Genomic DNA, 25,907 nt, shown 5'->3' on the forward strand with positions numbered 1-25,907 from the left:
TGCTGTTAAAATGCTTTTATTTTGAGTGTTTTCCCAGTAAAGGTGCAGTTAATTTGTAATGTTAGCCATTTTCATTCACTTTGGGTATTCAAAACAATAGCCACTCCAGCAGTCCTTAAGTAACCTTTAGCTATCAGATGCTTTAATATTTGCCAGCTGTTAGATGTCAAAAAACAAAAATATATCTGCTGTTTTTTTTTCTTCTTCCTGAGATTCATACATGGAATGCAAAATATACTGCACAATAAATTAAACAATATAAAATCCACACTGAACACAAAACAAGTAGGCATACACAAGTGTATACTTATCTGGCAAGTATAAGAGGAACGTGTTAAATTCTGTGAGAGCTTGTAGCTATGGCATCTATTTAGTCATGTATTAATCATTTTACTTTACCAGTATAGTTGAACAGAAATGCTCCATGAGTCTGACCTGTAATGAATATAAGTGGACCAGTCTTTAGTTAAAACACACTAGGAACAGGTGTTGAACTGTGGAGCAGTATAACAATGATTTAGAAATATATGGGTTTAAAATGCAATTTTGAAAACTTTGATTTTCACATTTATAATTTCAATTTTTGTCCTGTTGTCAAACTTGTCTGATCATTGTTTAAATGTAATTAGCTGGTTATTGTTTGATATCCCAGTAGTTTAACAATATCTTGTACACTGCTGAGTAATACAGACTAGGATACAATTGTATAGCTGCTTTTTCATTTTTGGGTGAAGAATTACCTGTACTTCAGGTGTGCTCAGCACATCATGTGCCAAATGGAACTTAGGAGCCCGATTTTATGCGACGACTGGACTCAACATATGACTCTCTGTCAAAGGCGAACAAAATGTTTAACATCCACATTAAACATTTTAGATGAACAGTGTGCTGCATTTGACATCTTGCAGACATTCAAAAGTGTTTGATTTATTGTACAGCCACTTACATGTACAATATAAAAATAACCTTTCAAAAAGACTAGCACTGAAGTTCTGGCACAGAGTTGCAGCAGGTTTCTAAAACCAGAGGAAGTGAGTGATGAGATGATCAGATCTGATTGGTGTTTTGAGTTGTTTATTTTGATTACAACTATATCGTGCAGTAATCCTTTTCAATTTTTTCACAGGTTTTGCACTTTGTTGTGATCTTCACTTGCCTCTATTGCGTAGTCTGAATGTGTTTGCGTGTGAAAGTGTGGGTTGAGTCAGAGGTCACCCAGGTTCCAGGTGCCTAAAAACTTCCACAGCATCTCATTCTGCTATACCACAATTAGTTCTTCCCTCCATTTTGACAATCCAACAACATCCCTGTAATTCCAATCGTGTATCATCTCACCAGGAAATGACCACAACCAACTGCTCAATTCCATAAACATGAACAAAATCGTTGTCATAATCGTTAGTTCCTTAAATAACTATTCAGACCCTTCTGTGCTCCTCTTGAGAGTGTCTTGAAGGGCCGTCCCGTTAAAAACACGGGGATCACTATTACACACCCAATTTGCGCCTGGGAATGTCGACTACCTCCTGATTGGACATAGACATCAAGCTTATGAGATCTCTGCCATGCCAACACCTCAATGGCTAATATTCAAGGTTGAACCATCCAGATGTTGGCATCCTCTTGCCCCATGTCCTCCTCTTCCTCCTCTTCCTCCTCCTCTTCCAAAGGTTCTTGGGTCCTGAGGGCAAGCTCACGGAGGAAGTCAGGTTCATGAGCTGAGTTCTGGGAGGCGGACTTGAGGCCGATCTTCTTCTTGGTTAAATGGAACTGGTCACGAATGAAGTTGTAAAAGTCGTACTCGTACTTCATCCTTTGGTAAAGCACCTGCAAGGCCTCTATAGTCGGCATGTGCTTCTTCACTGTGCCTGTAAGGTTTCCCATCTTCCAGAATGCTGCAGAGAAATCAGATTTACAAAAGTATGAGCCAGAGAGAAATCTACAGTATGTGATACAAAATCAGTTTTAAGATGAGTTTAATTTTCCAAAACCTTCTCAGAAGATTTAAATACGGTTTTTAATTTTCTCCTTACCTCACCAGGTTTAAAAATGTTTTCATTTTTATTCATATTTGCATTAGCATTCATTTTTTTAAATGTTTTATTTAATTTTTTACGCAAATTCAAAGCAATTGAATAAAACACACTTGGACTCTTGTAGATGCTTAGGACATCACTAAAGTAGTGAGGTAGGAGTCTCTCCAGCAGGAGCAATACATCCTCCAGCTCTTCCAGAATCCCAACAAGTAGGAAGTTCTCTATAACGTTTTGTTTGGCCCTCTCCAAAGCCCAAACTCCAGGCTCTCTGTAGCAGACAAAGAAAAATTACATGAAAACATCCAAATATTTCAGTTTGCTTAACTGAAGAGATTCTCTGTGAAAACAGAAACCCGTGTGAGGCTCATTTTTCAGCGAAACACAAAAAAGAAGAAACCTTGAAGATGTTTGGTAACCAAACAGTTTCGGTTCCCACAGACTTCCATTGTATTTTTTGTCCATACAACAGAAGTCAATATAGGGAACTGAAACTGTTTGAATACCACCAACATTCTTCAAAATATGTTCTTTTGCTGTTTGGCAGATTGCAGAAGAAAGAAAATCATGGAGGTTTTGAACAACTAGTCGGTGAGTGAAATTGCAGAGTAGTAATAAAATCTGCACGATTACAAAACAGCTATTTAACTCGATAATCATTACATATAGCGATACACATGCTTATATAAATGAATTATAAAACACTAACTCATCAACGTTTATACCTAAATGATGGGTCATAATTACCTGCACTGAGGGTGTTGTCCACAAAAGTATGGAACAATGTAAAAAAGGCGTGGGTTGGAGCACTCTGGGTAGTTCTCCATGATGCAAACGTTAATGTCCTGCAGTGGAGACATGGGGAAATAAGTCAGACTGAGAGAGCTACAGCCAAAAAGAAAGCAGCACATTGAACAAAAACATTGGCAAACGGAGCAAAAATTCGAAATGTGCTTATAAATCATAGACATGCTCATTTTCACTGGACTATATGCTTTAATACTGTAGCAGCCCCATCCAAAGAAGCACTAATCAGTTTTAGTCAACACTAGAACTGTTCTACACTACATCACTACATCAGTTCTAGTGATGCACGTACTAAGCTAGAATACTGTCTAACAATTGATGGCTGCTCTGTCAAGTCCTCGTCGTCGGTTAGGAACCTGGGTGTGCTCTTTGATATCAATCTTATACCAATCTTTCATTTGAAAGCCACGTTTCTAGCATCTGTAAAACCGCATTCTTCCATCTTAAAAATATATCTCTAAATTACGACATATGCTTTCAATGAAAAATGCAGAACAGTTAGCTCACGTGTTCATGACCTCAAGGCTAGATTATTGTAATGCTCTTATGGGTGGTTGCCCTGCACGCTTAATAAACAAAGTCCAGTTAGTCCAAAACGCAGCAGAACCAGAAAGTATGACCATATTAGCCCAGTTCTGTCAACACTGCATTGGCTCCCAATAAAACATAGTATACATTTTTAAATATTGCCGATTACTTACAAAGCACTAAATGGTTTAGCTCCTCAGTACTTGAGCGAGCTCTTAATGCATTATAGTCCTTCACGTCTACTGCGATCTCAAAATTCTGGCCAGTTGATAATACCTACAATATCAAAATTAACTGCAGGCGGTAGATCCTTTTCCTATTTAGCACCTAAACTCTGGAACAGCCTTCCTAACATTGTCCGGGAAGCAGACACACTCTGTCAGTTTAAATCTAGACTAAAAACACATATCTTTGGCCTGGCATTCATATAGAACATTATACATTTCTATTATTCAAATCAGTTAGATGATTATTAGGCTGCATTAATTAGGTCAGCCGGAATCGGGGACACTTCTTATAACACCTGATGTACTCGTTACATCATAAGAAGAATGGCATCTACGCTAGTGTTAGTCTTTCTGTTTATTCCGAGGTTTACTGAAGTCAGCCGGATCCGGGCCGTATCCAGATCAGATGGTGGACCTGCACCTGGACCCATCCATAAGGCATCCCTGAAGTGCCAGCCTCATCAGGCCCACAAAATATTTGTATCTAGCAAAAAGAAACCAGACTAAAGAAGTCCTGAGATAAATATGCCTCTCCCTTGTTTAATTATCAAGACTACAATACGTGAAGTCCTCAGAGAACAATATGGACAAGAATAAAAAGATTATATGGAAAAACGGGAGAAGACGATATGAAGTGTTCCTCAAAACAACAATGCAGCCAACATTGCTATAATGATGAAACTAGATGAGAACATATTACATGCTGAAAAGTAGATGGTCAAGAGTCATCCATAAGGCATCCCTGAAGTGCCAGCCTCATCAGACCTGTGACGGCCTCATCGACACGACAGTCATCAGCACTGATCCTCAACAAACTCGTCTCCATACTGGCGTGATGACTCCGACTTCCAACCAGATGGAACTGGATAAATATTCGTAATGTTCTGATCCAATCTGACTTCTGATCTATAATTGCTCGTTGGCCAGAGGAGAACTGGCCCTGATGGAGCCTGGGTTCTCCCAAGTTTTTTTTTTCTCCATTCTGTCTCCTGATGGAGTTTTGGATCCTTGCCACTGTTGCCTTGGCTTTTGGCTTGCTTAGTTGGGGACATTTAATGTTCAACACTATTATTAATCTGCCTTACTAAAGGTGGACGATGACGCAATTTTCTTCTAGAAACAAACTTTGTTGTATTATTTTCATGTTATCACTGTGAAGCTGCTTTGTTACAATCTGTATTGTAAAAAGCGCTATATAAATAAAGGTAAAAAAAAAACCACAAGGGGGCACCACTTACACAAGTTGTGTCTTCTGAAAGTTATGTGACGCCACTGACAGCACATCCAAAACACAAACAATCACTCATCTGTAACAATGTTTTATCACTTTATTTGATCCCAAATCTATAAATCAACATTGGGAACATTAAATGGGAAAATATGCAATCCATGGAGACTCGTATGCACACTTATTTAAAACACACAACAGGAGAGGCCTATGAAACCAATGTATTTTATTTCCATTTTATCTAGCAAAAAGAAACCAGACTAAAGAAGTTCTGAGATAACTATGCCTCTCCCTTGTTTAATTATCAAGACTACAATACGTGAAGTCCTCAGAGAACAATATGGACAAGAATAAAAAGATTAAATGGAAAAATGGGAGAAGACGATATGAAGTTTTCCTCAAAACAACAATGCAGCCAACGTTGCTATAATGACGAAATTAGATGAGAACATATTACATGCTGAAAAGTAGATGGTCAAGATGACATTTCTTGGAAAAGAGGGCAATTTGTCAAGTTAACAACCTCGTCTCTAACTCGAGCACAAGAGAGGTTACGTAAAGACCACATAGCCATGAGGCTCCAGACTCCACGCACTCCTTCCCTTTCATGAGCCCCAGGTGGGGGAATCACATGCAAGCTGTGGGTCTAGAAGAGAAGGACCCTCATGCAGGCAGGTAGAAAAACATACTCTTGAGTTATTTCAGCATTAATCTTTCACCGTAGAATGGCCTTTACACATGCCAAGTATGAGTCGATATGTGAACGTTATTTCTCCGCCTTTCAGGAGCCCTAATTCAGGAAATTAAAAGGTCCCCTAAAGATGAAACTCGTTTGCAATACAGGTTTAGTTTGGAATATTTTAGAAATTTACTTGGATTATCTTCATTTCCTAACCATTAAAAGTATGAAGGCTTTTCAATTATCAGTTACTTTCGAATATTAATGTTTCTGATAGTTTCTCCGGTTTTGTTTGACCCCTCAAAATGGTGGGTGATTTATGTAATTAAACTGCAGACTTGAGTATCTTTGGAATTTTTCAAGCTGGTTTTAACTTTCAGTTTTTAAATATCAGTCAACTGGCTTTTTTTCTCTTCTTCTTCTTTCTACTGCCCCCCTCCCAAATTTCTTTTTTCAAATTTTTAAGCTGGTTTTCACTTTCAGAGTTTCTGGATAAGAGTCAATTGGCTTTTCTTTTTACTGTCCCCCTCCCAAATTCTGTACTTTCACATTCTAAAATACTTAATATTCTAGGTATTTGAGTGCACTGCTTTCTTTTCTTTTATTCCACTAAAACAATTAAAATTGTGGTCAGATTTTTAAAATGCAATATATAAAACAGGATAGATAGCACCCCTAAATCAAAGAACCATTATGAATATTCTCCTACAATAACTACTATGAATATTTTTGCATTACATCAAAACTGTGCTTACAGATCTATCACAGGCTCAGCTCCCTCCTACGAGCCTACATCCCTACCAGAAGCCTACGATCAGTCAACGAGCGACGCCTCGTGGTTCCATCACAGAAAGCCACAAAATCACTTTCCAGAACATTCTCATTCACAGTTCCATGCTGGTGGAATGCTCTCCCCACCCTCATCCGGAATGCAGAATCGCTGGCAACTTTCAAAAGACATCTTTTGGGTTCCAAAAGAGACACCCATCTCTTCCGTGAGCACTTGACCTCATAAAAAAATAAATAATAATAATAATAATAATAATAATAATAATCTCTCATTTTTCCTTTAAATCCTCGTTTATAGGGCTTATGCTACTCTGAACAATGCCTGAACTTCGTATTTTGAGCACTACTTGCATTGTTTCTTGCCTCTTCATGATGACTCGCTTAATTTAGTACTAATTTGTAAGTCGCTTTGGACAAAAGCATCTGCTAAATGACTAAATGTAAATGTAAACTGCCTCATATCTTAGCTTCTCTACAATTTGCCACACATGTGCACAGGTTTTAAACAGTTTTAAACAGTATTGAACATTAACATACAATGGAATGGAATTTATACACAATTTAAATGAAGTTAAAGCATTTTCAATTAATTTAAGCATAATCCTTCAGATAAAAGGTTTTTTAAGATTATGATAAACATATAGTCAAATGTGTCCAAACATTTGACTAAACAAAGGCTTGATATCTTGTCATGATATATATAGGTATAAGCAATGAAGAAATTACAGCAATTATGAACATCGATGCTTGGATTGGGATGTTTGCTTAAAACTTAATTCACTGATTGTGAACTAGAGCTAAAAAACAAACAAAAACCAGATTGTTGTGTTTAGCTTTCTTTCACTGCTCTCTAAACGTGTTCATTTGTTGACAATATCAAGCTGATGCACTGGCGATTCCTTCAAAGCAGTGGAGCTCCAGGAGGGCCAGTTCCTTTAACAATACTCACTCTGTGTGTATCTGAATAGAGTCTAAAAGCCAAGAGCGCATCAATGTCCTTTCATCCGCATCTCCACTCACTCCCAGTGGAAACACATACAACTCTGATGGATATGCACTTTGAACGCACAAATGCTATTGCTGAAAGAAAAACAAGTAATGTCCCATTTGGGCTTCCGTTGACTTTTTGGTTTATAAAAAGGAAACAAGTATTTAAGTTACAGAAAGCCAGATGGCCAAAAGGGTAAATGTCTGCTGAGAACAAAAGGAACAGAAATGTCATCCTCTAACAGATCATCAATTGTGCACCAACTTACAGAACAACATCCTCAAGCGCTGAAGAGATAATGGTGCCTTAAAGCTGAGCCATACATTTAAAACAAACAATTAAAAACAATTCAATGAGGAGAAAGATGCTGTTTGGTGGAGTGGAGAAAAAAAGAGAGTATAAAAAGAAAGAAACCCTGTTTGGACATATGAAATGACATATAAAAAGTTACAGCAAATTTCTAGTGTGCTTCTGGCAAACATCCTGAGCAGTAAAACCAGTCAGTGTTCCTCTCAAGAAGGACCCACTTCAGCTCAGGTGACACACTTATTTGGCCTTGTGTTCTTGATTCAGTCCCAAGGTGGCCATTTCACTAAGCACCTAGGAACACAGCCATTGCAATTTACCCCTAAACTACCTCCAGATGCACGTAACATGCTCTGCCTCACACAAAAGAAAGCATTTTTCAGTCTAGAAAACGCAAAAACAACGCAAAAAAAAAAGGAGCAAATAATAAATACTGGTTACTGCATTCATAATGCTTGGCTGTATTTGAGCAAAGCAGAGATTAGACGAGATGATATGTTACGAAAGGAGACAAGAAGTCAGTCTGCCAGAGAAATGAGAACCTGGATGAGTTCCACTAACGGGGGCAATTTCCTTCCTATGTGCACGGCTGTGCGCACACACACACACACACGCACACGCACACACTTCAGCTGTTGAAACAATGTTTTTAGTCATTAGTAAACATCAGTACTACAGCTTTGAAGGTCTGCCAGCATACTTCACACAAAAACAGTGTTTTTTTTCAGTGTAATGACCTTACAGAACAACCGAGTTTGCTGGCGCAAGTACATTTAATTTTGATCAAAAGTGACAGTAAAGACATTTACATTGTCACCAAAGATTTCTATTTCAAATAAATACTGTTTTGAACTTTCTAATCAAAAAACCCTTTTTCAGCTTTGCCATTACACATAAGTGTTAAAAGGAAACCAGCTTGAAAAATTTCAGTCACAGCAGGTGAAAGAGTCCTAACCCGTCCCCCCCCCGTCCTTGTGAGCATGGCCATTCCTCTAAAACACTTTATAAACTCACTTCACATGCTTCAAACATATGGGACGACTCTGCAATATCAAATTAGCTTACAGCGTCCAGTTGTAATGCAAATGTGTTCGTGTTGGTGAATGCATGTCTGACGTTGAGTATGTGTGTGGGCGCGCGCGCATCCATTCAGATTATGGGGAAATTCCCAAGTACGTCACAGATTATTATAATTAAACTAAATTCAAAAGGAAAGATCAAAAATGAAACTTCAATAGGATACCATCTGAATGCTCATTCTTGTCAAAGTGCCCAGCTATTAAAGACACATAAATCAAGCAAACAGATATGTTTAGTGTGAGATAGATCACAAGCCACAGGTAATCCTAAACTATAAAAACAGAGATGTGGTTTACCAGGCCTCCAGGAAGAGAGAGGATCTTAAGAAGAGGTTATGTTCTTCATGGTGAAGCTTCGATTATATTTATTGTAGTCTCTCATTAGCTAAGATAAGTTCAATTCCTATCGTAACAGAACTGCTACTGTTCTGTGTTATCTTGTTTCATACATTGTGAACTGAACCTACTAACTGAACCATGCTAACCTGCCAAATCTTGACCCCTACTCAGTAGAAATATTCATAGATTAATCTCATTACACCGGGTACCGCATACATGAACAGAGAAAGCGGTCTGGATTGAATTAACTAGTAACTTGATCAAGAAAAGGTCCCAGTTTATGTTCCAGATTAATGCGTGTCTGGGAAACTGGCCATTTATGTTTTATGAAAAACAGATATGAGCCATAATTCTGTCACAATCCTTAGTCGACTGATGTAATTCTTCGAGCGATGCCAAGTTTTCATGCGATTGTCTTGAGTTTCAGCATTTATGTAGTTTTTTTTTCCAAATCCAAATCAGAGGTTAGAGCATTTAGCAATGCAATTGACTAAAAAAGCAAGCATGACTAATCAATTCCTGAACATTCTGCTCACATTGTCTGAGCTAATTTCCAAAGAACCAGCCAGACTCCTGCACCCACTCTCACAAACACTCATTGTGCAACAAATTCATTCCCAAGGGGAAACAGAGTCCCTGTTTACATTTTCTATGTAAACTTGTGTGCATATAAGTACAACTCCTATCTGTTTGAATAGGTAAATTACTAGTCATACTGTATGGAGCTCTGTTGCAGTGCACTAAGCTACAGTAAGCCCTTCACATCACTATTCAGATGTTTAAGTTTGAACCTGTGCTCAACTTCAGTACTGCTGCATCCCTATAGTAACCAGCAAAAAAAAAAAAAAGATGTTGATGCACAAGATTAACAAAGATTATGTTAAAGTTTTCTTAATAGGATTGAGTTTCCGTGCCTAACTGGGTATTTCTGTAACTACAAAGCAGGGTGTAGCTCAAGGGGTTAATTTGCCCACAAACAGTAGATATATATGCATTTATTTTTTGTCTTTTTATCCCCCTGAATGAACAAATGGCATTTCCATATTAAAACTCAGAAACTCGCTGTGTCTACACTGGATAGGGTGCAACGCAATGAGTCCCTGACATTAAACTGATGCTCCGTTCTATTTATTACGTACTCTATCTCTATGCACTGAACTTTTGACAATGAAATAATATTATATTTTTTACAACCTGTGATGTTTTCCCTCACACATTATATCTCAAGCATGCTTTTGTATCCTTGCGCTAACTTTAAAAAAAAATTATATTTGGGGCAAAATTGATGGATGTGGTGAAAATTTGGAAGAAGAGGAAGAATTTAGAAAGAGTCTCTGACCAAATATCTCTCGTCATCTTTCATCTGGGGTGTGCGGATCAAGTGATTCTGCTCTCCTCTCCAGTCCCCAAAACGACGAAAAAAGTAATTGGAGAGGAAACGGTTAATGGGATCCCTGATGATGTTTATGTAGACAGGCTGTTCTATCCTAAACCTGAGAAAGAAAGAGACAAAGAGAATGAGCACTGAATCCATCGCTAATTTAACGGCAGCATAATACGTGCGTCTTTATCTTGGACCTGATCAGATACATTCAGATAAATAATTCCTGATTTGCTTACCTTGTGAAATTGAGAAAGTGAACATGTCTGGTGTACAGAAACGGCTGTGGAATAGTGCTAATGTTTCTCATCAAATCCACCTGGCAAAAAAAAATCAACACAAATAAACAGAGATCAAAATGCATGTTACATAACCGTTCATGAGCATCTCTTCATTCAACAACACTGACAATTGTGATGAATCAAAATAGCAGTGGGATGCAACAAGTTACAATTGCAGAGCACAAAAAATAAAATAAAAATTTAACCACTAGAAGCATCGGTTGCACGACATGTAATTATATATACTTCCGGTCAAACAAATAAATAAAACACTAACAAACAAATGAATTACAGGGTATATTAATTAAAGCTGCTGTCTTCAGTGGCTATAAAACCTTCAGCCACAGCTGTGGATCTATTCAAAAAAATAAACCATAAATGTTATGCAAGTAGTTTCAAATTTCAAAGTGAATTTTAGAATCGCACACACACACATCTTTGTGGGGACTCTCCATAGACGTAATGTTTTTATACTGTATTTTCTATCCCCATACACTAACCCTACCCCTAAACCTACCCATCCCAGAAAACTTTCTGCATTTTTACATTTTCAAAAAAAACTAAAAAACTCATTCTGTATGAATAATAAGCTTGTTTCCTCATGGGGACCTCAATTTAGGTCCCCACAGTGACACGAGTCCCCAATGAGGCGGTGTGCATTCAGGTTGAAGTCCCCACCGGGATAGAAAAAAACACACACACGCACACACGCACGCACGCACACACGCACACACGCGAAACATTCTTCGCGTGGATGGTACGTGGTGCAGTGGAAAGAAGCTGACTTCTCATTACCTTAATGTTTCCTAATGAGGGCCATCTGGGGCCCCAGTCAGCCCTGATAGAGCCCATGTGTCTCTAAATGCATGTTACAGTCTCTACAAACATACCTACACAGGCATAAGGAGACTTAACAATCCCTATAACAGATCACCATACGAGGAGCGGGATGGCGTAATGCTGGTCTGGTGTGCCAGGACGGTATGTGTAGAGTGCAGCACTGGACAATAGGTTCCAGAAGTTTCTGACTTGGAAAAGACCACCCTCAGAATTGAGATTTCATACCGAAACCTAAACCTCTTTATACCCCACATCTCCGTCAAACAGCTTACCACACTGTAACAAGTGAACCCACTTAAGCTTTAATCTTTTATCAAACGCTGCGTCAAAGCCAAAACACACATTCTGTAACAACCTGAGGAAGTGACATCATCTTAATGAGATTTCCTGTGCTGTAAACACTTATATGGGCACAGACATGGCCATGCAATGTACAGCTAAAGTAATGATATACGAGGTGTTGGTAGAACCACATCACAAGTAACACCTCAGGTTGTGTGACACTGGGTAAGCAGTCTGTGGTTTAGTGTTTTGAGGCCAATTAAAAATGTACAGGTCTTATTATAATGACATGCCAGAATAAACATGAGGGTGACCCGATGCTTTATTTTGCTTACTAATACACAGTTTAGGTCATTATAGTTTTTTTCTACAATGTTTTAACCGTTAAATTATTTTGGTGGAAAAAGTATGATGGTTTCCACAAAAATATCAAGCAGCACAATAAAATTAATAACAATAATAAAAGTAAAAAAAATGCATAAAGTACATTTTTAATCTATACTGTGCTGCAACTTCTCATGTCAAGCGCAAGAACATTTGAAACTAGAAAGCACTGAAGATAGCAATGTGCTGAAACGTTTGCTTGCTGGTGTCTATTTGTTTTTAACTCACATGCACTTTGCACTTTTTGCACGATGCAATTTATAAAATAAAATAAAATAAAAAATTTGTAGACTTTTCCAGTCTTGAGTGGATCAGTGTGCGGTTAGCCACCCTTTTTGTTCATTGCGCAAGAACATTAACATTACGTATCTGGAATATATGACCACTGATGGTTAACAGCAGAGTCTTCAGAATTTTCACATTTGTTTGAATATGAAATACCCCTTAAATAGCAAAACCTTGTTCTACACAATCACATTATGATGTGAACATAATGATTATTTAATGGAGAGGAGGTTCATTCGTACTTGTCTCATTGAAAGCTCAGACTGAACATTCCCTTTATACACACACAAATAAACTTTCTTCTCTAAATGAGAGTTTTATGACCCTTATCCCGCAGAGAAATTTGCATTTGTTTAGGAGACTCTGCAGATGCTCCAACGCCACAAACAGGTCATCAGCAGTGGCGGATTTAGCAAATCGGGGGCCCAAGGCGAAGGTAGGCTATGGGCCCCTCCCCATCCAATCTTTAAAAGAGAACGAAAAAAATATGTACCGACTGAATGGTGGATAGGCAGGTAAAGCTAATCTACGGGGAAGTAAAGGTTAGAGAGGAGAAAAAAACGTCCCCTTTAAACCCTGCATACACTTCTTTACTCCTAAACAGAAACATGTTACAATGTTTACATGGTACAATTTCTGTTTTTTTTTGCTTGTATCAGCTGGTATAATTTAAGGTTAAAATAAGTAATATAGTACACATATTTAGCCAAATACTCTCTATAGCTCTTTTTTTTCTAGCCAATTAAATGGCTTTCCTGAGGTAAATGTTATGTGACGATTGTTCTCCAGCTGTTTTACCTCTTTCCGCGGTTGAAAAACACTTATTGATCGAATATTATGAATGAGGAATATATATTTCGGTAAGTTATACTGTATCTTTCAACATTGTTAATTCGTGTTTATTTACTATTAGCTAGAGATGATCAGTTCACGTGCCGCTATAGGAATCTGTCACGTCACATTAAAACGGCAAAACGGTATTTATTGTTTGAATTTCGTAATAGAATTGACAGAATCTGAGAGCTGAGATTTTTTTAAATATCATGATTCATAAGTAAACTGCTCAGTTTTGTCTGTCGATCTCCGTGTCCTCTTTGCTTCACGATTTTTCTGTGCGTTGGACGTTGTTGTTCCTGATCTGTATCCCCAACAGTAGCCGTAAAAAAGTTTGTCATCTTTGGCAGCGTTCCCAAATACTTATCAGCGTCTTTTCACTTTTTTTCTTTTATTTGAGCCGCTTGGGTAACTTCGAAACTTAAAATTTTCGCGTTTAGACTCCTCTTGCTCTGTTTGTGTATTTCCCAGTCCTCCTGTTACTGCGTGTTGTTTATCTTTCGCGCCGCGCACTTTTTGCTTTCCTCCTGCTTCCTCCTTTTTTCAGCACCGCTTGGATAGCTAGCTTTGCTTCATTTTTACTCTGTCTACTATTCTGTACACTCTGTCTGTCAATCACTTCTTTTTCTCCGTCAGTTTTTTGGCACAGCCTTGTCACTTTCGCAGATGCGCAGTAAAAGTGAGATAATGGAATAGTCCAATGTAGTGAGGCGGGGGGCCCCCTCCTGTCTGCGACACTAATGATTTGATGCCATTTTTTGCAAATGGAGTTTTAGAAATGTATAATAAAAAAATAAAAACTTAAGCATAAGTTAATAGGGCATTTTGGGGGCCCCTAGGTAGCTCGGGGCCCAAGGCAATTGCCGACCTTTGCCTAATGGTAAAGTCCGCCCCTGGTCATCAATCACAATCACAGCTGTCAGCCAGAGAACACAAGGACTGGAAATACACTTAATGCGCACAAAGAACGCTATGCTAATGCTAATTATGGACGAAGCCGAGGGGTTAATTCTCCAAGCAAGGTCAACGGTCTATCAGATTATTAAACTTCACTTGTGCATAAATGATACACATCAAAACAAGACATTAAACCCTTATTTTATTGAGTTAAGATTGGGCCAATCCTTTAATTTATTATTATTATTATAAAATGATTTCCACATTTTAGAATACCAGTAATGTCATGCAAGCAATAAAATAAAACAAGTGGAAATATGGAAAGTATTGAGGCGAGACACTACAGGTGAACAGGGTAACATTTTTAACTAGCAGATATCACCATGAAACTTTCCCAGTTGATTACCTACATTAAGATGAGAAAAAAAAAATTCTGTAATTTAATGTTTAAATATGCAAATTAGGCAATATCGAATTAAATATGTGCTAATTTGCATATATTTTAAAAAAAAAAGAAATCTGAGTATTGGATAAAGCCAGGTTAAAAATGATTTTTTCATTGTGTTCACATATTAGATAGGAAAAAAAAAAATCACAGAGGGATTTATGGATATCTACTTTTGTTATCCTGTAAATCAGAATATACTGTCAATAGCCTTAAAAAAATGATTTTCGCCATGTTTTTTGGAATAAAATATTATATAAATCAGGCTAGGAATAATATATTTACAAATCCCTCTGTAAATATCTTCATAATATAACTAGGTACAAGACTGGAAAGTTTGGTGTATATAGGTGCTACTGAAGTACTTGGAGTATGAGAGAAAAGTCATTTTGAGAAAACAGGCTTTAAAGATTTATCATCAGCCAATGAGATCGCGCATTCAGCCCTTTTACTTTCACTATTGGTTGCTGATAAAAAGGAAATGACCATATTTGGATCCGACAGGATTATACAGGAGAGAGAGAGCTTCCTAACGGTGCATGTGATGACAGGGTGCCGGCAGAGATCGCGGAGCAGCGGGATGATTTACAACGCCAACTTTTGTCAGAAATCTACTGACGCAAACAGACAAAGTGTAGTAAAATAAAGACCTAAATGTGTATTTCTGACTTTTTTTCATCACAAGTCTGAAAGAAGACATGGTATTGAAGAGAAATATCCAAAAAAAACTCACAATTGACCAGTAAAAAAAAAAACGATGTTTTTGCCTGCCGTGTCTCGCCTTAAACAAATCAAAACAATCTTATATTTTAGCTTCAAATATAGCCACAATTTGTCTAGATAAATATAAATACATTTATTTAAACATTGTATGTATGTGTGCGGTCCCACTGGATCATAACGGCACCTTCACACCTTCTTGTTTGCTCTTGCAGTATAGTTTCACCAACCAGGTATGGACATTTGTTTATGTAAGATTCCAAGAATAATCATCTCAGTCTCAAACAGAACACAAAAGAAGATATTTCGAAGACCGGAGGGGTCCAGATATCTTTCATTGTATGGACAAAAAGACATGTAGAAAATATCTTCTTCTGCATTCCACAGAAGAAAGAGTCATTAAGGTTTGGAACGTCAGAGAACATTCTAAGAATATCTGATACAACACTGTGAATCACTTTCATTTGCTGGTTTCCCCTCTCTCTCTGTCTCATCTTTCTGAACACACACCACCGTTTAGGACAGTTAGTCGTTCTGATGGCAAAGAAACCTGTATGTGTTCTGAGCTTACCCCCTGTAAACACACACATTTAATATTAGCTTTGAGTATTTACCATACATCTAACCAGTTTACACATTTGAAAACCTATGAATAATGTATCACTCAGAAAAAAAACATTTTATTCTAGGGTTCTGGAAGGTCCCATGCTGTCCAGAAAGAATTATGAGTGTACTCTGGGATATAGACAGATTTCCAGTCAGAAGTGTTCATTTTCATATTAGTCACTTTTATTTCACTCTCCCACTCAACAAACGTATAAGAGTGTTATTTAATCAGCTTATTTATTTGAGCTTTTCATAGGTTGAGTTTAGCTGTGTGGAGGTGTGGTGGCTTGACTCAACCCAAACGGGATGACAGAATATTTTCTTTTCCTCTCCGCAAAGGAAGAAAGTGTGTGTTTTTCTCCACAATGAGTGCCATTCGGATGTGTTTCATTGCCGCTGGCATTCAGTGAGCATTTCCCTTGGCAAACACCTTTATTTAATCACATCAGCAAGTTTTCACAGTATGCTTTTTATATTAGCATGCTTTACAACTTCTCTGAGACATTAGTTGCCTCAGACACACTCACCCATCCACTGACCTGCTCATGCTTTGTGAGTCTGGTTTTGTTATGGATGTCAGAGGACACCAGGTTAAACTGGTGCTTTTCTGCCAAAATCCTCAGCAGCAGGACAACTGTCCGACTTCCACACTTGCCAACCCTGTTGTAGATCACCTGACTTGGGAATGGCAGCTCCTAGAGACACAGACAGTGAAATACATAGTTATTAGAAAGAAGACGACGACTTTATGCAACCCTATCTTCTCTTCCATGTCAGTCTCTGACGCCGTTCACGATGAACCGCGTCAGAGACTGAGACAGTTATATTTGGGGCGCACAAAAAGCATTCTTGTTGCTTCATAAAATTAAGGCTGAACCACTGTAGTCACATGGACTATTTTAACGATGTCTTTACTACCTTTCTGGGCTTTGAAAGTGGTAATTGCATTGCAGTCTATGGCTGGGTCAGAAACCTCACGGATTTCATCAAAAAAACCTTAATTTGTGTTCCCGAAGATGAACGAAAAGAAAGAAAGAAAGAAAGAAAGAAAGAAAGAAAGAAAGAAAGAAAGAAAGAAAGAAAGAAGAAAAAAAGAAAGAAAGAGAAAGAAAAAGAGACAGAAAAAAAGAAAGAGAAAGAGAGAGAAGAAAGAGAAAGAGAGAGAAGAAAGAGAAAGAGAGAGAAGAAAGAAAGAAAGAAAGAAAGAAAGAAAGAAAGAAAGAAAGAAAGAAAGAAAGAAAGAAAGAAGAAAAAAGAGAGAGAAGAAAGAAAGAAAGAAAGAAAAAGAAAGAAAGAAAAAAAGAAAAAAAGAGAAAGAAAAAGAGAAAGAAAAAGAGAAAGAAAGAGAAAGAAAAAGAGAAAGAAAGAAAAAGAGAAAGAAAGAAAGAGAGAGAAGAGGAAAGAAAGAGAAAAAGAAAGAAAAAAGAAAAAAAGAAAAAAAGAAAAAAAAGAAAAAAGAAAGAAAGAAAGAGAAAGAGAGAAGAAAGAAAGAAAGAGAAAGAGAGAGAAGAAAGAAAGAGAAAGAAAGAAAGAAAGAAAGAAAGAAAGAAAGAAAGAAAGAAAGAAAAGAGAAAAGAAAAGAAAGAAAAAAGAAAAAAGAAAAAAAAGAAAATGAGAAAGAAAGAAAGAAAGAAAAAAAAGAGAAAGAGAGAGAAGAAAGAAAGAAAGAAAGAGAAAGAGAGAGAAGAAAGAAAGAAAGATAAAGAGAAAGAGAAAGAAGAAAGAAAGAAAGAGAAAGAGAAAGAAAGAAAGAGAGAGAAGAGAAAAGAAAGAAAGAAAAAAGAAAAAAAGAAAAAAGAAAGAGAAAGAAAGAAAGAAAGAGAAAAGAAAATGAGAAAGAAATAAAGAGAAAGAGAGAGAAGAAAGAAAGAAAGAGAAAGAGAGAGAAGAAAGAAAGAGAGAAGAAAGAAAGAAAGAGAAAGAGAGAAGAAAGAAAGAAAGAGAAAAAAGAAAATGAGAAAGAGAGAAGAAAGAAAGAAAGAGAAAGAGAGAGAAGAAAGAAAGAGAAAGAAAGAAAGAAAGAAAGAAAGAAAGAAAGAGAAAAAAGAAAGAAAGAAAGAAAGAAAGAAAGAAAGAAAGAAAGAAAGAAAGAAAGAAAGAAAGAGAAAAAGAAAGAGAAAAAGAAAGAAAGAAAGAGAAAAAAGAAAGAAAGAAAGAGAAAGAAAGAAAGAAAGAAAGAAAGAGAAAAAGAAAGAGAAAAAGAAAGAAAGAAAGAAAGAGAAAAAAGAAAGAAAGAAAGAGAAAGAAAGAAAGAAAGAAAGAAAGAAAGAAAGAAAGAGAAAAAGAAAGAAAGAAAGAAAGAAAGAAAGAAAGAAAGAAAGAAAGATCAATAATTGAGCCACATTTAGTGCACACTGCACAGTGCCCCTGGAATAAGCCGAGGTTAAGTGTTTGACTGAAGGACACTATGGTGATAGTTCAGGTTTTGCCCCTTTAGGAACTAAAATCTAGAAGCTTCCAGTTTCCAGCCCAGATCTTTATTCACTACTCCACACCACCATAAGAAGTCTTTAAGAAAGAGTCAGGAATTGTTTTTACTCCTAGATGAACATGCAGTGTGGAAAGAAGAATGGAATTCCCTGCAGGCCAGCATCCTAGATGGAACTGGGTTTGGAGAGCTGCTCTGTCCCCTTTGTGTACTGTATGTAATTTGAGAAATGCTCCTAAGAACAAACATTTATGTCAAAAGCAGTCTGTGTGTTTATGTTTGAATGTGTGACATGATTTTCAACTTCAGGTCTGTAAACACATTCCCTTGTTCCAACCTAAATTCCTCTCGGGAGTCTCGGGACCCCTTCAAGCCTTTTATTATTTGGTCTCTCTCAGTCTCACACTCCATAGTGTGGAACTGCGCTCTCTCCCAAAACAACAAATGCGTTCAAGTTCAGAGAGAATGCCCTCTTTTCACCTCGCACACACATAAGAGGCCTTGTCTGAGCCCAGCTGCCTTGCCATTTCTCCCCCATCCTGTTTTCCTCCATTTCTCTCCCTCTCTCGACATTTACTCCTGCCTCACTCTTCTTCTGAGATAATCACGCTTCTATATATGTCCTTCCTTCTCTAATGCAAAATAAATGCATCCTGCAATTTTTTGATTGTTCTGTTTCAGAAGCCACTATATGCACTACAAATGTTCACAACACATTCAAAAGTTTGGGGTCAGTAATTTAAAAAATAACAATAATAATACTTTTATTAAGCAAAGATGCAGCATTACATTGATCAAAAGTAACAGTAAAGACATTTACATTGTTAAAAAGTTTTCTATTTCAAATAAGTGCTGTTCTTTTGAATCATCCTGAAGTAGTATTACTAGTAGTATACTGAAAAGTATTAAGCACAACTGTTTTCAACATTGATAGTAATAAGAACATTTTCTTGGGCACCAAATCAGCATATTAGAATGTTTTTTGAAGCATCATGTGACACTGAAGACTGGAGTAATGATGCTGAAAATTCAGCTTTGCCATCACAGGAATAAATGACATAATATTAACAAAATTTTTGCTCAAACACATGCAGGCCTTGTCCACACTAATACGTTTTAGTTCACTCTCCAACGTGGATACGTTTGAAAACGCTGTTTTCGCATTGTAGTGTGGACTGTGAAAACGGAGGTATTTGAAAACGATGACGCATGTTTAGTCATGTGACGCATATTCAGGGTTTTTCCCAGTAGCACCTCAATGCAGTACACGAGATCCAGGGGGCGGAGTTGGATCCAGATATAAGGGGTGGAGATTGGTAGGTTTAGGGGTGGGTTTAGGGATTAAGGGGTGGAGATGGGTAGGTTTAGGTATATGTAAGGTGGGAGGAGTTGGATCTGGATCCGACTCCTCCCCCTGGATTTCATGTTCTGCAGTGAGGACCATCTCGTTTTTCCTGCGGAGAATGTTTTTTGCCGTGTTTAACTGAAAGAACGAGCAGAGAGAGAGAGAGAGAGAGCCCCTTCCCCGGCCGCGCGTGCGCACTCTCACCGCCTTCAAACTGTCTTGCTCTCTCTCCCTCCCTCGCGCATATTAATCAAAATCAATTGAGAATTGACACGATGGAAAAAGGTCGGAAGAGCGAAGTTTCAGAGTAGCATCTGCCTGCAAAACCGGAGGCTGCATTTTCAGGAACCCAGTTCCAGGACCGCATTTCTAGGACCCTAGGTTTTTAGTGACAACGTCACCTACCGAATTAGAGGACCAGCGAAGATGGATGACAATCAGAGTGTGAGTATCAAATGCGAAGCAATTTTTATTTGTTTAACTTTAAAAACAATTGTGATGCATTTCATTGGAAAGTTAACGTAGCCAACGTGATGGTGATTTGCTAAATAGTCTTGAATGCATAGCCATCATATATTAGCCTCTAATGCTGTAAAATGAATTGGTAGCACAATATAGAAGCGACGCGGCGCGCTCATTTTTCCAGGCGCGCCTCTGTTCATGGTTGCATAGCAACGACAGACTCCATGGGAGAGCAAGCGTTTGTGGAAAGGAGAAAGCGGTACGAATTGCGAAATTGATACCGGGAACCGTGGATTTTCACTGGTCCGGTATTTTCACTTGAAATTTTACAGTAAAAACAAACAAAAAAAAAACACCACATTTGATTGATGTCATTATTTTTGTATCGTATATGTGTGTGCACTCTGTGGTAACTAACCCTAACCCTAACCCTAACCCTAGATCTTTTAAATATGACATTTAAAATGAGAGAGTTGAACATGTTCAACTAAATGTTCCTTATTTAATTCACTTCTCTTTCTCTCTCTTAGGAGTCAGTGATGATGTTGTCCATGAAGTTCTGTCTATGTGGTTCACGTCATGAACAAATTTGTTTTTGTGTGTGTTCAAGTTCAGTTGTTATATATTATTTTGTAAAATATACACAATCTTAAATCTACCCCCAGAGTCATCCTTGTCTCCCCTCTGTACTTGAAAATGTGGTCGATCTAGTGACTGAAAAGACTATACATGATTCCTTGTTTATTTTACTCGAGTTAATATATTATGCTACTTAGACCCAATAATTTCTCAACATTCCTAGGAACCAGGTTTAATTGCAATAAAGAAAGTAGTATTTGGGTGTAATGAAACTTAAAAAAAACCTCAAACTTTAATGTAGTTAAAACTGGGTGGAAATACTGCCTTGGTGGCACTTTTTTCAGTCCTCCAAACCTAGGGTCCTGGAAATGCGTTCCCGCGACTCGGTTCTCCGACTCGGTAGGTGGCGCTGTCACAAAAAACTAGGGTCCTAGAAATGCGGTCCTGAAAATGCGGCCTCCGGGACTGCAGACGGATAATATTGAAGTTTCACGTGGAGCATTCAGAGATTTTTTTCCTGATTTACCACTGGGTGTGAATTGTGCTAAAAAACGTTTCCTTATCTTCTCTCAAAAGCGTTCCGCACATTCAGCTGACATAAACCACACTTTCAATAAACAAAAAAACCTATCCAGTGATGAAATGTTTTCTGTGTTGACACAAATCTTGTACAATGTCCTAACTGTCGGGATAATCACACAACGCGTCTTGTACACGTCCACTAATGACACGTCCGATTCGCGAACTAATGCCACCTTTGAACCGATTCCTTTTAACGAATGGTTAAAACAACTGATCTGTCCGACACTGAACTCACTGAATTGGTGTATAACAAATCGGTAACACTTTACAATAAGGTTCCATTTATTAAACTCTAGTTAACTACATAAGTTAACATTAACTATTAATAAACTGCACTTTTACAGAATTTATTAATCTTTGTTAATGTAAATTTCACCATTTACTAGTAGCCAACATTTTTTAAATTGAAAGTTGTATTTGTTAACATTAGTTAGCCTAATGCACTGTGAAGTAACATGAACAAACAACGAACAGCTGTATTTGAATTAACTAAGATTAACAAAGATTAATAAATACAGTAACAAATGTATTGGTTCATGTTAGTTAGCCTAATACATTAACTAATGTTAACAAATCAATCCACATTTACTCAGAACCTCTTAAAATGAGAATGCACAGTAAGTGTGCTTACCCCATTTTTTTTTAGTAAGAGTGGTTAGCAAGATTTAACTTAATAAACTTCAGTATTTTCAAGTTATTTATATGACAATGTGTAGAAAAATTAGACTGGACTGGAGTGAGGTGAAACCAGAAAAAAAAAAAGTGCAAAGCAAGTTGTTGTTAACTAGCTGCTAATTGTATTCAATTGTATATGGTAGAAAATTAGACTATTAGTTAAAATAAACTTTTTAATACTACTTTTTTTTATTTTACTTTTTGATATTGATATGATTATATACCAAAATAATTATTAGGTCTAGCAAAGAAGAATTTTATCTTACAAAGCTATGAAATCCAGTGGTAAAAATGGCAAATGAAAAAGGCAAGAAAGGATGAAGAAAAACCCTGATATTGTACCGATAGATATTCATGTTTATACTGGTATTATTGGGGATATTTGGGGATATTTAATTTAATTAATCAATCAACAATACTATTGATCAGCATTACCAAACGTGGACGTTTTCCACTAGAAACAAACATTGATGTATTATTTTAATTTAATACTGTGAAGCTGCTTTGATACAATCTGTATTGTGAAAAGCGCTATATAAATAAACTTGACATGACTTATTGTGCCTGTTATGGGCTATTCACTTTCACACAGTTGCTAAAATATTATTCTTTGCGCACTCTTCATATCAAAATCCTGCAAAGACGACAGAATTTACTCGCATTTGCTGTCCTGCGACAAAACATGAGAGCAGTCGCGTTTTAGACCAAACATATAATTGGTGAGTGAGTGCGACCAGGACGCATCAGTGAATGCTGAGATATTTTGCTAAATAAAATGATCCTGTTAACTTATGAGGAACTTGTCTTATTCCGTCTGTATCATCTCAGTGAGCTTTTATGAGGGTTTACGCATGCGCAGTAAGGTGAATTTAGCGATTTCCGAAGGTTCAGTGTGGATGGGAATCTTTTGGAAAACGCTAGTGTGGACAAAGAGCATTTTAAAACAAAAACACCGTTTTCAAATGCATCCGGATAAATGTAGACGTAGCCGCAGTCTTGGTGAGCAGATGAGACAACAGTAGTGTAGATTCATCCATTTAGCAGAAGCGTTAACCCAAAACAATTCCAATGCATTTGAGTTTGCATTTTAACGGTACAGGCACAGGTTTCGAAGCCATGACCTTAATGTTGCTAGCGCTATACTTGACCAGTTGAGTTGCCGATGCTCGTAGTGGCCTGTACACTGATGAGACTAGAGCTAACATACTTCGCTGTAGCATTTTTGTATTATGTTTGTGTGTGTGTAAGTCTGTTGAGTTCTTGTTAGATCTGTGAACGTCTGTTCAGAGTTTGTGTGTTTTCCACAGCTGTGAGATGTTAAAACTGGTTGTTATCATTGCTGGCTTGAGGTCTTTTAGTAACTGTGGGGGTTTCAGCTACCAAAGACTTGACCAAACTAGACAGATCCACACAAAACATTATTACCTAGGAAAATAGGAAAATTTATAGACGGGTACACCTTTTTATAGTAAACAGAAGCAGTCCTGGTAGAAATATGATGATTTATACACATGCACACATTGAACTGGACTTGGATTACATTACTTTCTTATTCAGGAAGTCATATTTTCCAAATGTTTAACTCTGAGCTGTAAAATTTTATACATGCATATATTATATTTATATATAGAAAGCACATGTGTGTGTGATTTCAGTCACATTCTTGTGCACATCTGTCTCTATGGTAAGAAATATATTTTTAAATTTTAGGTTAACATTGCTTAAATTCACTTGTGATGTGATTATCTGTTTGATAAGTTGATAAAGGCTGAATTAAATAAAAACAGTGGAAGAAATAGTGAAGAGTAGTACGCTACTATGCTATTCTGAAGTTCCTAACCCTGAGTACAGTTCTGCTAGCCAAGCAAATCAGGTCAAAGCAAACATAGGTTGTCTCTAAATCAAATCAAGCTTGACCACTATAATTTAATATGTATGTTTGAGTCGCTTTCTATTTCAATCTCTGTCTATGGACAGTTGCTGATGCACACAGTCTCAGGGTCATCCACCCTGGGCAGATCTTCATCCACCGTTACTTGTAAATGTCTCTTATATATCTTGTAGACTTATGCAGGATTTTAGATAAGATTATTCAATATTAAATATAAATATAACTAGTCCAAATTGCTATTACTTGAACTATGGATTGTATAGACAAGATAATAATAAAATATACTGTAAAATGTACTACGATACTATCCCTTTGACATTGTTAATGTTACAACCAATTGTTTTGTATTCTCTCGTTTCTTTCGGAAGTGTTTGTGTCCAGGTACGGTGCTGATTGGCTCCTGCAGGCTAATGACTGGCTCATCCTGATTGGTGCATTCGATTCCAGGCACACCTTAAAAGTCCTGATGTCACTTCCTTTGGGGGGGGGGACATTGTGTTGTTGTGAGGACAGAATTGTTGGTTTTGGTGGCTGTGTATGTGTGATTAGATGAATTTTGACTGTTAAGAGTGATCATTGTTTGTTCTCTGAAAAGAATTACAGATTGTAAGTAGGAAACTGTTTGGTATTTCGACCCTATTGACTGTTACTGACAATGATTTGGATTTCTCTTTTAACACTGTTTGCTTGAGCTTGTAAATAGTTTGTCTATCATTGTAAATCTTAAGAAAGTAAGGAGTTTGACGCCATTATTGTTCATTGTAAACCTTTTGATCTCTGTTTTGGCTAGGGAGTTAGGTTAATATATTGTACTTTTATTTCATTTCATTTTGGTTAGGTTTTAGGAAAGAGGTTAAAGGGATACTCCACTTTAAAATGAAAATTCTGTCATCATATACTCACCCTCATGTTGTTTCAAACCTGTATGAACCTGTCTTTCTTCTGCTGATCAGAAAGGAAGATATTTAGAATAATGTCAGTAACCAGACAGTTTCTGGTCTCATTGACTTCCATAGTAGGAAAGAAATATACTATGGAAGTCAATGAGACCAGAAACTGTCTGGTTACTGATATTCTTCTAAATATCTTCCTTTCTGTTCAGCAGAAGAAAGAAATGCATACAGGTTTGAAACAACATGAGGGTGAGTATATGATGACAGAATTTTCATTTTAAAGTGGGGTATCCCTTTAAAGTAAGAAAGTTTTGTTTGTTATCTTGGCCAGGTCAACTCCCGAAGAAAAGTTCCCTATTTATTTATTTTGACTCTTGTATTTTATTTATTTTTGGTTTCATTAAACTCTCAAAAGATTCCTCGCTTCCACTCTCTCATTTCATGTTGCGTCCTTTACCCCCTAGACGGGGCGTATCAGTTAAACACTCTAAAACACAATTCGCTATGGGATATTTATCAGAATGTTTTAACAAATGTTACTGCTCTCAGGAGGCAGGTTATTGCATAAACTGTAAATAAAGACTTATTTTACAGAGGCATTGACGCCTCTCGAGTGTATATTCAATACAGGAAATGTCAATACTTATCACAGAACAATCCCTCTAGTTAGAAACAATAAAACGTAGTTTGTACCATTGTAAAATTCACAAGAGTATTTTTATGGGTGGACCCCCTCTGCTGTTCTCTTCTGGACTCATTTGTCATATCACACACAGTACTATCAATGCATCATTCCAGCATTCCAAAGTCTCTGAATCATCTGAACCCATTTCACAGCAGAGACACAAAAAAGCCAAAAAGGAAAATAGCAGCGCAGAGAAATGAGTGTTACACTCCGGAGTTATTTTTGACCACAAAACACTGATTAGAACACTGAACATACAATCCCAGTTATAAATCATTTGAAAACATCGAACCAAGTTCATTCAGTCTCGAACATGTAACAAGTGCTTTGAGACTTGTCTTAAAACAACTGTCCTATAACACATAATGACTCCTTTTTCAACAAGTCTCTATAAAAACCATAGACAGAC

The 25,907-nt window shown here is 37.2% G+C and overlaps 1 protein-coding gene across 2 annotated transcripts in view; it reads right to left on the reverse strand.

The window, feature by feature from the left end:
- Nucleotides 1–25,907, reverse strand: part of usta (uronyl 2-sulfotransferase a) — a 66,843-nt gene continuing 40,936 nt past the window's right edge. The window contains exons 3-8 of one of the 2 annotated variants that reach the window (XM_084431830.1): nucleotides 16,486–16,653; nucleotides 10,624–10,703; nucleotides 10,343–10,496; nucleotides 2,781–2,878; nucleotides 2,147–2,304; nucleotides 1–1,895 (exon numbers count right to left, since the gene is read on the reverse strand). In XM_084431830.1, coding sequence (XP_084287956.1) covers nucleotides 1,591–1,895; nucleotides 2,147–2,304; nucleotides 2,781–2,878; nucleotides 10,343–10,496; nucleotides 10,624–10,703; nucleotides 16,486–16,653 — 963 coding nt within the window. In that variant the 3' untranslated portion in view covers nucleotides 1–1,590. The remainder of the gene's footprint in view (nucleotides 1,896–2,146; nucleotides 2,305–2,780; nucleotides 2,879–10,342; nucleotides 10,497–10,623; nucleotides 10,704–16,485; nucleotides 16,654–25,907) is intronic. The other variant, XM_084431831.1, reaches the window with a different exon arrangement.

This window comes from Rutilus rutilus (assembly GCF_951802725.1).
Source record: "Rutilus rutilus genome assembly, chromosome: 15".
Classification (NCBI taxonomy): Eukaryota; Metazoa; Chordata; class Actinopteri; order Cypriniformes; family Leuciscidae; genus Rutilus; species Rutilus rutilus.